Source organism: Ciona intestinalis, unplaced genomic scaffold (genome assembly GCF_000224145.3).
Source record: "Ciona intestinalis unplaced genomic scaffold, KH HT000174.2, whole genome shotgun sequence".
NCBI lineage: Eukaryota > Metazoa > Chordata > Ascidiacea > Phlebobranchia > Cionidae > Ciona > Ciona intestinalis.
This window is the reverse complement of record NW_004190496.2, coordinates 82,402-98,460: the sequence shown is the minus strand read 5'-3', so window position 1 is coordinate 98,460 and position 16,059 is coordinate 82,402. Positions and strand designations below refer to the sequence as shown.

General features: G+C 34.6%; 1 protein-coding gene across 1 annotated transcript; it reads left to right on the top strand.

The window, feature by feature from the left end:
• The first annotated feature begins 22 nt into the window (after window positions 1–22).
• Window positions 23–14,239, top strand: LOC100175936 (sodium/hydrogen exchanger 10-like). The gene is made up of 30 exons (XM_002119928.3): window positions 23–358; window positions 534–673; window positions 936–1,048; window positions 1,388–1,584; window positions 1,833–1,961; window positions 2,237–2,406; window positions 2,704–2,795; window positions 3,329–3,469; window positions 3,792–3,935; window positions 4,285–4,415; window positions 4,550–4,578; window positions 4,953–5,034; window positions 5,481–5,659; window positions 5,998–6,066; window positions 6,439–6,513; window positions 6,836–7,053; window positions 7,602–7,758; window positions 8,198–8,248; window positions 8,761–8,906; window positions 9,324–9,455; window positions 10,095–10,246; window positions 10,498–10,605; window positions 10,867–11,004; window positions 11,451–11,578; window positions 11,806–11,903; window positions 12,219–12,330; window positions 12,740–12,868; window positions 13,023–13,208; window positions 13,615–13,711; window positions 14,110–14,239. Exons 1-30 carry the CDS (start codon window positions 205–207, stop codon window positions 14,169–14,171), a joined length of 3,759 nt encoding a protein of 1,252 aa, XP_002119964.1. The 5' UTR covers window positions 23–204; the 3' UTR covers window positions 14,172–14,239.
• Window positions 14,240–16,059: the final 1,820 nt, after the last annotated feature.

The following is a 16,059-nucleotide window of genomic DNA, read 5'->3' as shown; positions in this document are numbered from 1 at the left end:
ATACAACCGAATTTTTTGTTCATTATTTTCCACTGAAGTTTTGGAAGCATCGCATGAACGCCTTTTCTTTCTAGTTTTTACTGGAAAGAAAATGTAGTGATCGTTTTTAGCCCATTTGCAGTTTCTGGAGAAGAGCCCTGTCGTAGATCGACAGCGTGACGAAATACGCCCGTTTTATCGGTTAGAAAATCAAGTTGGTGCAAAATGTCTCAGTTTTCTACGGTTTCAAGCGTCCTTGGACTGACTACTAGTAACCTAACCTATACAACCGAGGAGGATCATTCTGAAGCTGTTGAGCAACAAGAGCATAATCATCCATATCATATTTTGTTTATATTTGGAAGTTGCGGGTTCGGAGGTAAAATTGTGTTCAAAATGTCAAAATATAAGCCAACACGTTTATTTAAATGTTGTATGTTTCTAATGTGTATACCGTCAGAAGATTTCTTTTCGAAATTAAAAAAAATCAAATGTATACCTTAAAATATGTCTAAAATATTAAAATACTTTAATTTTTAACCGGTTTTATTTAGCCGTTCTTCGAATATTATTACGAAAATGGGCAACTTTTGTTGGCGATTGGAAATGGGGAAGTCTGATGAAGTTGCCGTACACTGTGTTCTTGCTTATTATAGGAATGGTGGTCGCAGCTATTGGCGTGCAATACCCTGAGGTAATGGATTAAACATAGTAACTGGAACGTAAAACATAAACACCCACAAAGTTACATACTTGGTAATTCGTAAGCGACCACGAGGTGTATGAAACAAAACACCCGCGTTTTAACAAATTTCGAGGATTAGTAAGTTACGATCTTTCAATACTACAGTGGTCTAGCCGTTATTACACAAAGTTGCACGCAGCGTACCTTTTCCCCTTTCCGACATTTTTACTTTTTCAGCAAACAAAGACATTGACGATATTATTCGTTGCAGGAAATTCAACCATGCCTTATAAGGGAAATGGATCCAGAGTTGTTCCTTCACGTATTTTTACCAGTCGTCATTTTCGAATCTGCCTACGTCATAGACCATCACGTTTTCTGGAGGTCTGTTTTGTGTTAAATAAGCGATAAAATTGAAAAGCTGATTTTTAGTTGTGTAGTAAATGCACGGTGGTTGGGTATGATGGCCACTATTGTGTCATTCGGTAAGACGCTAAACGGCAATTGATCCTACCCAGTGGTCACAAATGGGTTGTCCAAATTAACAGCCATACACAAAACAGAAAAAACATCACATTAAAACCTTTCTCAAAATATGCATCTACAAAGTTACATACATCGTAACGCAGGCACGAGGTGTATGAAACAGAACACCCGTGCTATAACGAGCATCGTTGCCCCGCTACGCCAGAATAAATAAATAAGTCTCATTCATTCACCTAGGTCGATCGGCCACGTAAGCTTACTCTCCGTCCCCGGGTTGCTAATGGCAACCGTGTTGACCGCCTTTCTCTCGCTGTGTATTCCTGAGGTCGCAAACATCGGCAACTTCGAAGTGAAGGTTTACGTTGCCCTTATATTCGGTTCTATCATCAGTGCTACAGACCCCGTGGCAGTGGTAGCTTTGTTAAAGGACTTAGGTAAATAATAGCGACTTGGGAATTAAATGTGTATAATGGGTTCATCAAATTCATTTTATTTAAGGGGATTTATATAGTGTGGGCCAGTTGGTCAATTTATCGGAAGAAATGTATTTTATTTTTGGAAAATAAATTGTATAGGTAAAAGGTATCATCGTGTCAATAATATTTAGAATTCTGTTTCGAGAGTAAAGAGTTACTACAAATAAGTTACGGTAAAGAGTCTTAAACATACCATTATTTTTAAGGTGGTCAGAAATACCTTGGAACCATTATTGAAGGAGAAGCTTTACTGAACGACGGTGCAGCCATCGTCGTGTTTAAAATATTCCTTGAGCTGCTAAAGTCGATGACTCCCTACTTCGATAGTTTGACGAGTATGTATTCGGTCTAAATTTAATCTTATATTAGGGTGGGGAAAATGGGACACCGTTTCATTCTATTTTCTCGTTCCATTCGGTAGTAAACAAATAACAATCAAAGAATTATAAAACCGCATCGTTATGACTTCTATAGACCGTTGTTAATTATTTAAATCGCGATCAGGATATTATGTGGTAAAGGTGTCGCATCTTATCCAAAAGTACTATACGTAAAAAGGCCAATTTCGGTACAATTACGATCCGGAATCACAATTTCATATTAACCTTAGCTTGGTCAACCATTCTACTGGTCGTCCAGCAGTCTTTACTTGGACCATTGATCGGTTGGTTGGTGGCTCGCACTGGTAGCTTCATCTTGCAGAAGATTTACAATGATGCTTTAGCTGAGATCACCGTCACCCTCAGTCTTACCTACATTACGTTTTACGTGGGCGAAGTGGTGAGCGCTAGGTCTATTTTTATCGTTTATAGCGTAAATATTTCGTTGAAGTTTGCTGGAAATTTGTATTTTGTGAGAACTTGTGGATTTTGTTCGTTTAGGGGAATTACCGATTATAAATTCCCCTAGTGTTGTATCCGCTGTGCGGAATTACATGTTTCACATTGGATCAGAATACTTTTACAAGGGGGGGGGGGGGGGGGGGGGGTTAAAAAAAACCTTTCCCCCCTTTAAAACCCCCCCCCTTAATTTGAATGTTATCAAGTTTCAAGACGTTTATCTAATTTTTAATTACAGTGCAAGACCTCGGGTGTGTTGGCAGTCGTCACACTTGGTTTAGCATTAGACAGAGCTTCAATTACTCCACAAGTCGACCACTTTTTGCACAGGTTAAAATATTAATATTAAAAGTAAAGCATAATATCTTAGTAGTACAGTTTACAAATACTTAAACATTAAACTTTGGGCAAATATAAATCAGGATATCTTTTAACAAATACAAGAATGACATATATTAACGAATGAAAAAATCATTTTACCAAAAAATTTTTTTTAATATTTAATACTGCTTGTTAGAGCATCTAGCACAGTTAGGTCGCTTGCATTGTAGCAATTGGATACCAATTTTAATGCTTAATTTAGGAACATGTGCATCTTCGAGATAATTAACAGTCATTGCCCCAACAACGGTCGTTAATACTTTGTCTAAGTCGTCTGCCACACAGGAAAAAAATTTGACAAATTTGCATGCGTGGTTACTCAAAAGTGGGCAGGGGGTTTATTTGGCATTTTTTTCCCTAGTAGGTTTTTGCCATCAGCCAGTTTTCTATTGTTTTGTTTTTATTTTATAACTGTTATCCTATTTGAAAAACAGTTCTGTTGTGTCAATACCTGCCAATGTTCGCCTTTCTTGTTTATGTAGATTCTGGGAGATGCTCGCTTACTTGGCGAACACCCTTATCTTCGTCATTGTTGGGATTATCATTATTAACCATATGGAAGAAATAACTTTTCTGGATGTTGGCCATCTTCTCATCTTATATATAGGGACCACCATTATTAGGTAAGATGGGAGTTTTTATGAAAAAATTTGTTTAGATAACTTTTTCGACACTTTTTTAAGCAAAATTTTTTGTTAAAAGGCTATATATGGTAACTCATAAGCGGACACAAGGTGTATGAAACGAAACACCTGTATTAAAGCGACGGTCATTACATTCATTTACTTTTTATTTATTCCTAATCTTTTAATTACATTTATTCGTTTATTCATTTACTCTCAATTATTTATTTAAACTTCGTCAATTCATTTAATATCATTCATTTTTTTTCATTTTTTTGTTGTAAGTACCACATGGATTATTCACCTCAACTTTTCTCCACAGAGCTGTCAGCATCTTCTGCTTCTTCCCAGCCATGCAGAGGTTAGGAATTGATCTGAATTGGCGTCATGTCCTGGTTATGACATGGGGTGGTCTGCGTGGCGCTGTCGGGCTCACATTGGCCATCTACCTCAACAGCTACATTGGGTGAGTGTTTAAAATGGATTGGTTTATTAAAATTTTGTCCAGTTTTGTTGCATTAATTACTTAGGACCAGAGGCAGCGAGCCTGGTCGCTGATATGTTTGTGGGTGTCTATGACCTTCGGCAAAACACTTAACAAAATTTGATACAATTCAGTGGTTTTTATGGGTTGTCTAAAGTATTTAAGTGTCAGACATAAATATATCCTACCTTAAAAATGTTCCCATCAAGTTAAACAGAACAGCCTTGTTATATTGATTGTATGGATTGTCGAGATATATATTTCACCTAAATGACATCTTCAGTCTCTTTTTCAAATAGAATTAATTCTAGTTTTATTATATTTACCACAGAGCCCTCCAACCATACGGAACAAGTTTTGGATCGGTGAACCACGTACATCATAAACGTTCACTTGATGACGGTCATGACGACGGTCATGACGACGGTCATGATGATCTAGACGATCTAGACCCTACAAAAGGTATTTTTATTTATTTATTTATTTAAGTCGGAATTCTTAAATTGACGTATTCATTTGAAATACATACGGTTTGTAAGTATGCAAATCTTTTGGAAATACCTGTTTATCAATTTTTACCACAAATTTATTTTCAGATGTGGAATTTGACAAGATTTTTCAAAAGGTAAATACACACAATTGATCTTGGTAAACGTACAATTTAATTAATAAGTTTTCTGCTTATTTAATTCGCACTTCTTTTACGATAAACTAATAATATTTTGATCAGCAAACACTGCATAGAATAATATGCAATAGCACTTTTTGTCAATAAAATGTACATATAATATATTTTTGACAAATATATAGTCTATAAAATGTACATATAATATATTTTTGACAAATATATAGTCTATAAAAGTACTTGTATTTTATGTCTCTTAAGCAACCACTGTTATCTGCCTATAAGCCAATCAGTTTTTGAATATTTTTTCCTTATATTTAGCTGTATTCATCTTTTATTTTCTTAATTCTTAAATACCTAACTTAATTACATAGATACTGATGCACACTGGTGGGATTGTGTTTCTGACTCTTTTCATTAATGCAAGTACCATTGAAGCAGTGCTCAAGAAATTAGGTTTGTTCGCACTTGATACGCTACATGACACTTTTGATTTTTTGTTCCGACCTAGTGGCCACTAATAAGTTAAATTCACGAATGAAGTAACTTATAGAAAATAATAACTGTTGTTTCTTATCAGTATCAAAGATTCTGCTCCATCTTGGTATAAATATGTTATATTTATCCATTCATTTATCTTATATATTTACCCTTCTTCCAACTCTGAATACTATGCTGTTACTTTTGCCACCAGGCATAATGTAAACAAATTTTTAACGGCTCATCTGATATGACAAAAAAAGTGTATTTCCGACAAAACAGATGACCCGTTGAAAAATTATTTAATACAATGTTTGCTTAACCATATCCATATGAAGATAAATATGTGTCATTCATTCTTCATCATAACTTTACCACTTTCCAGCTCTAATGATTTTAATATGTTTCTTGTCCAACTATAGGAATGCTTGATATCACGAATGCTCAACAAGTAAGCATGCTGAACGCAGTGAATCGAATCCAAAACGACCTTAAACGCTCGGTTGGCGTGCTTAAGTATGATCGCTTCCTTGCTGATGCTAAATGGAGCATGGTAGAAGAAATGACAATGGTCGAATATCCGTACAAGGATTTACCTACGGTAACATAACATTATTTTTATTTTCATTTGAGCGTGTGTGTCCATGCTAAAGTCCCCTTTTGCAAAAAAATCCCTTAACAGTAAGAGCATTTTTATATATCAGGTTTGAGGTTGGACACTACTACCATTGTGGGGTTTATGTCTTTTGGAAAGACGCCTAATGGCTATTACTTCAACCCGGTGGACACTAATAGGTTGTCCACATTCAAAATGGGTGTAATGTTTCATACCACTTAAGAATTACCATGAATGATACTTTGTAGGTAGTTTTTTAGTTTATTTTTAAAACAACAATGCCAAATCTGACGCTTTAAAATAACTTTGAAATTAAATAACAGGCGGGGGCTGTAGCTGCTGGAGGTTCAGTGTCTCTTAAAGATGATGGAACGGAAGAGAAGCAGTTGCAGGTTTGTTGTTTCTTTGTAGTAAACTAATGTATTGCATATTGTAATAAAGATTGAATGGCAATTTATTTTGGTATCAAGGGTTTTAAGTTCTATGTGGTGAATGCAATATACTGTGGCTCTGCTTGGGTGTATATACACCTAACAGCAGGGTTACACGCAGTGGTGCAGCCAGGGGGGGTTTAGGGGGTCGCGACCCCCCCTCCCTTTTAAACCAAAAAAAATTAATTAAAAGAAAAAAATTAAAAAAGAAGGATTATTTTTTTATTAAACCCCCCCTCCTGATTTTTTTTCTGACTGGGCCACTGGTTACACTTCACCCCATGTTTACACCTATAAAATATGAGGTTTTACTTACGGTTTTATAAAACATAGATCAACTCTGCAATGGACAGCACTTATAAAGATTTGTTAGAAGAGGCAAGACTACGAATGATCACTGCTCTTAAAGTAAGAGAACAGTTTAGCAATATCTTTATGTATTTAAAACGTTGTACAAGTTACACACCAATGTTGCTTTTTAAATAAAGTTACAAAGATACATAAATATCAATGAATTTTGTCTAGTATATGTGCTAATAATAGTTTTTGCTTTGTGCATGTTTATCGGTTTGAAAGATATTTTTTATCCTTTAAATGCCCGCCACTGTAAGTAATAACATTTGTACCTAAATCCAATTTTGGTTTAACTAAAAAAAATAAAAAAATTTATAGAAAAATAAAAAAAATTAACATATTTCTGTTGATGCTAAATTTGAAATTATTTTCCCAGATGTCATATGGAAAGCAATACAGCACCGGGATGCTGACGGATCAAGAGGCTCGTGTTCTTATCGCAGCAGCCGATACTGCAGCTGATAAACCAGGAGAGTTTATTAATATAAGCGTCATCCGTAAGAGCTGGGAGGTGACGGGAATTCTTCCGCATATTAAGGGAAAGTTGGAAGATTGGATGTATAGCAGGAAAACTAACAGTCTCGTTCCACCAAGGTGGGCTCTAAAAAGCCGTAAAAAATGCAAAAATATATTCATTTTTGTCTTTTTTAAAAAGTTTACTGATAAATATCCAAAATGTCCCAATTAAATTCCATTTTATGTCAATTTAAATTTTCTTTAAGTCCTATGGTTTTTTTAATTTACTAGCAAACATGCATTTCTGGCATTTCCGGGCCATAAATCCTATCATCTAACAATGGGTTGTTTAAATTGTGTTATAAATATGCACCCATAAAGTTAAATATGGAGTAGCTCATAAGCTGGCACAAGGTGTATGAAACAGAACGCCCGTGTTATAGACTGTCGCTGCCCTGGCACACGAGAACAAGCAGGTTACAGTCATTCATCCGATAATCAATGGTAAAATTTAGCAAAACTAATTTTTTAAATTTTTATATGCTTCTTTTGCAGAGACTGACGATGCCATTTAGGCGAAATATATTTCTCAATGAATAACTAGTGGTTGGACTTGATTTTTGTTGGTTACGTTTTTGTAGCACCAGATCATTACTAATTTTTTAAATGTGTTCTTTTATCTTAAGAAACCGTCAGCTTCGTAAGATCTTCCGGCTTGTGACTGGAGCCAAGTTTGAGATCATGATGCAATGCATTATCATCATTAATATCGTTCCGATTGTCTTGGACTTCATGGTGGATGAGACTTGGGAGAATGTTGACAGCTGGTGGCTTGCATTGCAGGTGAACAAGAGCGCACCACTGTGGCAAATTGGTTAGCGCGCTTGCATTTAACCCAGAAGTTTTGGGTTCAAGGCTCGTCGCTGCTACCATTGTGGGTGTATGTGTCCTTGGGAAGACAAACAAAGTTTTCATTCAAACATTAAACCATTAGTCTCCGTACATTGTGACCAATACAGGAACTTATAATATTGTATCTCTTTTAAATTGGTGGCATCTTCATTCACCGCATAACAAGTAGGTATTAATAATTAATCTTTTAACGGTTCATCTAGTATGAAAGTAGTTTATTTTTGACGTTTCAAGTTTACATTCCCTGATGAAGTCTTGCTGTATGGCAGACCAAACGTCCGAAATACATTACGTTTTTTACCAGATGAGCTGTTGAAAGACAATTTACATTTTTTCTGATAGAGGAAGTAACAAATATATTTATTTCTAGTTAACGAACGGAGTGTTTATTCTCATCTACTGCGCAGAGGTTGGCCTAAAGGTGAGGAATCGACACAAACTAAAATAATTTGGTTTTACTACTTTTTTCTGATATATTTTGATATTGAGTGTGAAGGCCATTCAAATTCAACTATATTCAGTGATAAATGACTGTTGTTAACCTGCCCGTGCGAGGATAATTAAGTTACATACATTCATTCATTTATTTTTATAAAGTTTCGTTTTACAGTAGTATCTTGCTGCTGGGTATATAAACATACCTTGCATATCTTCAAACAGCTTTTTTATCAAGTTGTATTTTACATCTAAAAGTAAATTTCAAACCAATATTAATATAGTAGGGTCAGGAAAGATGGGACATCCCTAACAGAATATCCAAGATTGTGTTTTAAACAATTAACATATGGGAGTTGTGAGAATACGGTTTTATGCTTTTTTGAATGTTCTTTGTTTACTACCAAATGGAATGAGAAAATAGAATGAAAAAATGCCCCATCTTCCACCACTCTACTATACTTATAAAAGGTTATAACAAAAACCTTTATGTTATAGTTGGCTGGCCTGGGTAACAAGCAATACATTAAGAGTCGATGGAACCAGTTTGATGTTCTCATTCTTATCATTTGCTTTGTGGAACTTATAATTGATTTTGTGTTGGTCAGCGGGGGAAACACAGGAAATCTTGTCAAGACAGTCAAGTAATGCAATGGTTTAATTATCATATAAACAATCGCCCACAAAGTTGCATTCATGGTAACTCGTAAGCTGGCACGAGGTGTATGAAACAGAACATTTGGGTCATAACGACTCTAGTTTTCCGCCAAGCGAAGATAAAGCAAATTCATTCATTCAGTGTTTTTTTACCTTTTGATTAATTGTTGGTAATTCTCCAAGTATTTGTTAAACACCTCAATCTGATGTAGTACAGTGGTTACAGCACCCGACTTTAGACCAGAGGCTACAGGTTCGAGGCTTGACGCTGCTTACAGTATAAGTGCATGTGTTTTGGGGCAAAACATGAAAGTTGCTGGAATGTATAAAAGTATTAAAGTTTGTTTTATTACAAAATCAAAAGCAATTGGTAGTATAGGGTAAAAATTGCTTTCACCATTCAGGACTACCAAAGTTATAAAGTTCGGCAAAGTTACAAAAACCATCCGAATGTTGAGAGCAACCCGTTTGCTTCGGTTGTCTAAGACTATCATGCCGAGGATGGTGGATTTTATCAACAAACTTATCAACAAAAAGTGAGTTTGAAATTTAATGGGTGAGGTTCTAGTTCATGGGTTCTTAACCTTTTTTGTATATTTACCTTTTTAACAAAGATGAATAGGGGATTTACCCCCAATGTATAAAATGGTACTCCTTTATTAAAAAAAGCGTGGTTCACAATCTTACAAAAGTGAGTTTGCAACTCTATTCTATATGGTTGTGGGTTTAGCAGCCATGCCTTTTACCTGATACTTTTATTCAAGTAATTTTTCCCACAGCGTGTGTATAACGAAGGCTATTTGTTGCTAATTCCCTTCTCTTTGTTTTTGTGTTAACTAACCTGATCTTTGCTACTGTATCCAAGAAGATATATAAAATATATATATATTATATTATGGGTGAAGTTATTGAGTGAGGCATGCCAGGGTCTTGAGCTATAGCACAGTGTTAGTTCACTCACCACTAGAGCAGAGGATATCTGTACTAGACTTAATGCTGCTACTATTGAGGGCATATGTGTCTTTGTATAAGAAGTTGATTTCTTCACGTCAGCTTTACAGTAAAAAGAAGCAAAATAATTATAGATAAACTAAAACAAGCGATGTATAAACTGTAGGCCAACACAAAAAAATTATACAGTATTTTATAACTTTTGTTCGTGTTGTTCGCTTTAGATTGAGTTTTGGTTACAACGTGGGTAAGGGCTTCATAACAGCTGAGGAAGAAGTGAACAAGCTTATCGTCAGTATTAGTGAAAATAGTAAGATACAAGCTAAGCTTATGGAAGCTTCAGATAAGAACAGATTAGAAGTTACAAGAGAAATGGGTGAGGTTTAATATAGTAAGTTTAAAAACAGCCACGCTTTTTATTTGGCACTTTTTCCTACACTTTTTATTTACAGTGTGTTTTACCAACTGTTGGTTAGATGTTGATTCCCTTTTCCTTGTTTTTAAATAACATGATGTTCGCTTTTGTTTTCGAAAATATAAGTATTAAATTATGTTATGTCGTTGCCCCACCGCGCAAGGAAAAACAGATGAAATTCATGAATTTTAATTTGATTTTGTTGTTTACAGGATTGCTACAACGTGACCACCCTGGTATTGCAATCAGTGTCAAAACAAAGAACGCAGTGAGTACGATTCTCAACCATTCTCGCGATGCCATACACCAGCTGTGTGCAGGTAAGTTATTTCACTGAATCAACTATGCTGTAAATTTTATATAAAACAGAGTTATGTTCATGTTTTGCTTAGGCCACCTATGGTTCAGTACGTAACTATTTTTAGAACATTATAAAATATGAAATATGGATTTTCTAGTTAGGTTTAACACAAACATAACAGCTCGTATATAGATCACGATTGTCTGTATTTTCCTATGTATGGTACAACTAAAAAAAGAAAAAGTAAAAATGATTACAAAACATATTGCGTTATTAACAGGGGGAGTTTTAGACGAAAATGAAATGCAGTTGCTTGAAAGAGGAATAGAGATCAAACTGAAGAGACAAACCGACTTCCCATCCACAGTTGCCCCTCCACCTCCCGAGGACTTGCTGGAAAATGTCTTCTGGATAAAAGGTTTGATAATATAAAGCAAAATACTATTATGTGGTGGGTCACAGTGGTTAACATGCCTGCTTCTTTACCAAAAGATTACATTGCATATTTGTTGTTTATTTGTTTAGATACAGTAACGAAGATTGGCTTAATTATTATATACCGAAAAGAGGGTAAAAGTACTTGTGTCAGAACTCAAACCTGTCATCTGAATTGTGTTTTTGAGCAAAACACTTAAAATTCATTCATTGTCTAGTGGTCACTAGTTGGTTGTTCTAATTATCAGCAATACAGAAAAAAAAAGTTAAAAAAAAAATATATCACCCAAAACAAAAACTAAACAATATATATCACCCACAAGGAAAACTAAAAAAATCAATCACCTGCAAGATTACTTGTTTAATACACTTTTAAGATATTAGGTTTTTTTTTACAAATGTAAGTTCGTTAAAGTATTTGTTCCACAGACAACAACGATCTACTTGATTATGTAAAACTGAATGCTGTGTGTATGGATTATGATTATGGTGACATCATAATGCAGGAAGATGACTTGGTCGATGGCATTCACATCATTGTATACGGAATGATTAAGGTGGAGTGAAGGCATTGTTTTTAAAAATATGTTATTTTTTTCAATTTTTTAGAGTATTTTTTGGTCAATTTTCAAAGCACCTATTCACAAAAATAAATATTTTCTAAATTTTGTTAATTTTTTTTCTTTTTTTTTGATTAAAAAACTATAAAAATTTAATCATTTTCAGACTTTTATATATATGCCTGTTAGCTACAATATATATATATAACCTTTTTATATTTCAGTTATACGGTTCCTTACATGGCCACATACAACACTTAAGACTTGGATCAGAAAACCACAAGCCTATTGAAATAGGATCAAGTCAAGACCCTGAAACCGAGTAAAAAATTGTTTAAAAGTGGAAAAGTTGATTAATTTGTGAAAAAATGGTGATGTTGTTTCAAAGATTTTTTAATTTCAATAATTTTACGCTGACTATTCAAATCTGACAATTATACATTGATTTCTCCAACTCTGTCTATTTTCTTCAACCTAACCCTAATGTTTAAACAGAAGAAATAATTGCTGTTGGGAACTGCCAAATAAGAATAAAGTTGTTTTACAAATTTTGGAAAAATGCTGTTGGCAATTTCACATTTGTGTTCAATCTTACAGTCTGACAACTTTTTTAATCTAACCTCCATATCTTAAACAGAAAAGGCGAGGAGGAAGAAGATTTTCTTGGATCCGGGAATATCATTGGAGAGATTGGACTTCTTACTAAATGTAACAGAACATGCACCATCACGTGCGAAACTGCTGTGCAGGTGGTTTCATTATTGAATAAATGTAGTTTTATCCTCTCGTGGTAGGCAATTTTTCAAGATGGGGGGCTGAAATGATGATGGGTTAATATGAACACGGGTGGATTATATTATTGAATAAATGTGGTTTATTTATCCTTTCGTGTTGGGTAATCACAGTCGTTATAACACGGGTGTTCTGTTCCACACACCTCCTGCCACTTACGAGTTACCACGTATGTAACTTACTAACTTTGTGGGTGATTGTTTAATTCGCTGTACTTTGAGGGTATATAATGTAATTATTATTTTGAATCTTTGATTTTTGAATCAATTACCAGGGTTAAGCCTTCAAGATATCTTTCAGGCTAGAGCCAGGGTGCTAACTACTGTGCCACAGCTCCGAACAAACATCATAATTTCTTTTTTCCAGACTTACTTCATTTCAACTGAAGACATGGAGAAGGCATTCATTCAGTTCCCCGATTTAAAACAAACCATGTGGAAAGTTGTTGCCATCAGAATCTCTGCTCCTCTGTTTCTTGAAAACCTTGAGTACCAGGTTAATACATAATTTTCAGTTCAGAAATAACAGTTCAATATTGTATTCATATTAATTAAAACGTTGAAAAATATTTTTCTAAATTCCTCTAAATTCTAAATTCCTAAAGGCATTCTAAATTCCTTTAAGGGTTAACTCAATGCATTATAATTAGGGCTTTGGTTTGGAACAAATTCATCTCCACCTTTCAATGGGTTACATCAAAGAGATCACCCCAGCAAACCCATTGATACATTTCACCGATTCCATTGTTGAAATTGCGCTCATCCATGGCAGCATGAAACCAATCGGCACTGAAGAGATTAACGCTCCTTTCCTTTTTCTTCCCGAGTATAAATCGGTATAACATAATTTTTACTTACTTCCATAAAAATGATGGGAGGGTCATGTTGTTTAAAGAACGAAGGGAAAAGAATCAACAGCAAAACGTCAGTTCTTAAAACTTGCTGTGAATAAAAAGTGTGGGAAAAAGTGTCAATTAAAAAGCGTGGCTGTTGCACCCAAAGTATTTTGTTTAGAGGTGTAAATTTAACAATAGTCGCCAACTAGGGGGTGCACAGGTGGCTTATACACCCCAGATTATACCCTTTTTTTATATCTTCTACACAGTTCTTACTTTACCTAACATCAAATTTGGTTTATTTTTCGATTATAAAATCTTCACATTTCATTTATTAACATCACGCTGTACTTTTAGCATAACATATTTTAAAATAAAACATCAGAATATGCCCTTTATTTTTCAGCTTAAATTAGGTGATTGCGACTTTGCCATCTTACTTATTATCCCTCGTGATGAGAGAGCTTTGGATCACGTTGACAGCGGGATTAGAATGCGACATAGTAAGTGAATTAACTACTGCTGTATACCTACTTACACATTAAATTAGCTTTGGTACCAGTTATTTGTAAAGCATAAATCCAATTTAAAACTAAATCGTATAACATTTATAAGGTTGCATGGCCAAAAGTCATACTGTATAGTTTCAAGGTCATTCTTGTTAACCTAGAATAAGATATATATTTTACCCATAGTATGTTAAAATGATTGTCATTTTGTTGTTGATTTCCTTAATTTAACACGATTAGATTATATATTTCTTCATAACACTTCATGAAAGAATGTATACAACTGCTGTTTTATACCAGAAACTTGGATATTCATCCTAAAAATTACCATTTATTTACAACAGTAGCTTCTACATACATTCACTGAATGCTACAAACATTGTTTGTTGCAGGACCTTCACGCCAACCCTCTATAGGAATGATCCCAACATTATTCTCTTCCCGAGAGTTGTAGAAATCATTCGTTAAAATGATCCAGTTTCTTCAATCTAACTTAATACACGAATACAAGCACTTTGTTTTTTTTCTTGATTAAGATTTTTGTGATTACAAATGGGAAAACATATATGCGACCGTTTGCCAGTAGGTCCAAAGAGGATGAGATCAAAGCTTGATGCTAGTACCAGAGTACAGTAGGATAAAATTAGTTTAGTTTTCTCTATTTTTACTATTGTGGGAATATCCATATATTATGTTCTTGGGTGGAACAGTAACAATTGCTTTAACCCAGTAGTCTCCAATGTGTTGTTTGAATTGTGGAAAGGGAAACAAAAGGAAGAGAAGTAAACTGTTCTATCTTGATAACAGACAACTCGGTTTACTGCCAAGCAAAGTAAGTAAAATGTGCGGCAGCGCAAAAGAAGACAAAATGGGACCAACTGGAAAAACGAAAAGATTTACTTCTTGAAACCGATAATAAATTTTAAAACATAAAACCAGGCAGCGCTTTAATATAATTTGTTCAGCCCGTTCAGCATACAGAGAACTACGTATCTCACAATGTAACATGAGACACGCTTCAATTCATTCGAAACCAATTTCTCGAAGGGGTGGTTTCCCGAAATTTTATTTCCCCTTCGCTTAAACTACAATTCCTATACAGACGTAGACTTAAGCAGTTAGTTCCTGTTTTCGCAATCCGTTTAAGAGTTTAAAAGTGTTCGTTCGTATTACTGAGGAGTACTTTAAAAACGTTTGGCGTGTTTGTTTTTGCACGGTAGTTTTAGAGTTTGCATAACCGTTTTAATAATTGTTAAATTGACTATCTTTGAATAAATGTAACATACTTTATCCTCGCGTGGCCGGAAAACAACAGTCGTTATAACCTGGATGTTCATATACCACTTGCCAGCTTACGAGTTACTAAGTATGTTACTTTTTGGATGATTATTTTTTTGTGGATTTTTTTCAATTTTTTTTATGTTTGGCTGGTAATTTGGACAACCCTATATACTCTTTTTAACACCAATACCACTTTAAGTAGTGATAGCTTAACAATTGTGTTTAAGCTTAATAATTGAAAAGACACCTGTTGTAGAATTTAGTTGGTATTGTTTAAAGTTGTACAGTAGGGTAAGATGCAACAGTCAGTTACATAACTAAAGATAGAATTGCGTTGCCGTTTTTGATTGTTTTATCTAATACCGCGGTTCCCAAAGTGGGCGCCGCGGCGCACTAGTGCGCCGACGCAACTCGTCAAGTGCGCCGTGAAAATTTGCAGAAACATTTCCAATTTAGCATGGTCGAGATAATTGATTTGTATTAATATTTTATTGCAATATAAATTGTTGTTTTATATAAAAATCCAACGTGTTTGTTCAATAATAAAATTTAAAAAGTTTGTTTTCGCATTTCTATCTGTACAGTAGATTTGTATATTACGTAACAATGCCAATTATTTCTTTCGGTTTGCAATAATCATGTCCAGACTGTGGTACAACACTTTTCATATGCTTAAGTTTCATATGCTTAAACGAGCCTAATCTTAAAATACACGATAAAACTGTAAAAATGCGTTTTTATTTCTAAGACCTTTGGCTAAGTGCGCCGCAAACATTTTGAATAGCTCAAGTGGCGCCGGGTGAAAAAAAAGTTTGGGAACCACTGATCTAATAGATACTAGATAGTACTTAGGACTAAATAAAATAAAAATAGTAGCCCAGCCAATAACTGAAACAGCGTTATTGCAGTCAAGTAACTTGTGGATTGGTATTTGGTAATAACACATATTTTTACATTTTATAAAATATACCAAATGATGGTGTTGTTGGCTACACAGATGCAGCTCATTCAGGTTTTAAATTTAATCAATGTTTTGCTTAACCCCTAATATATATATTTGC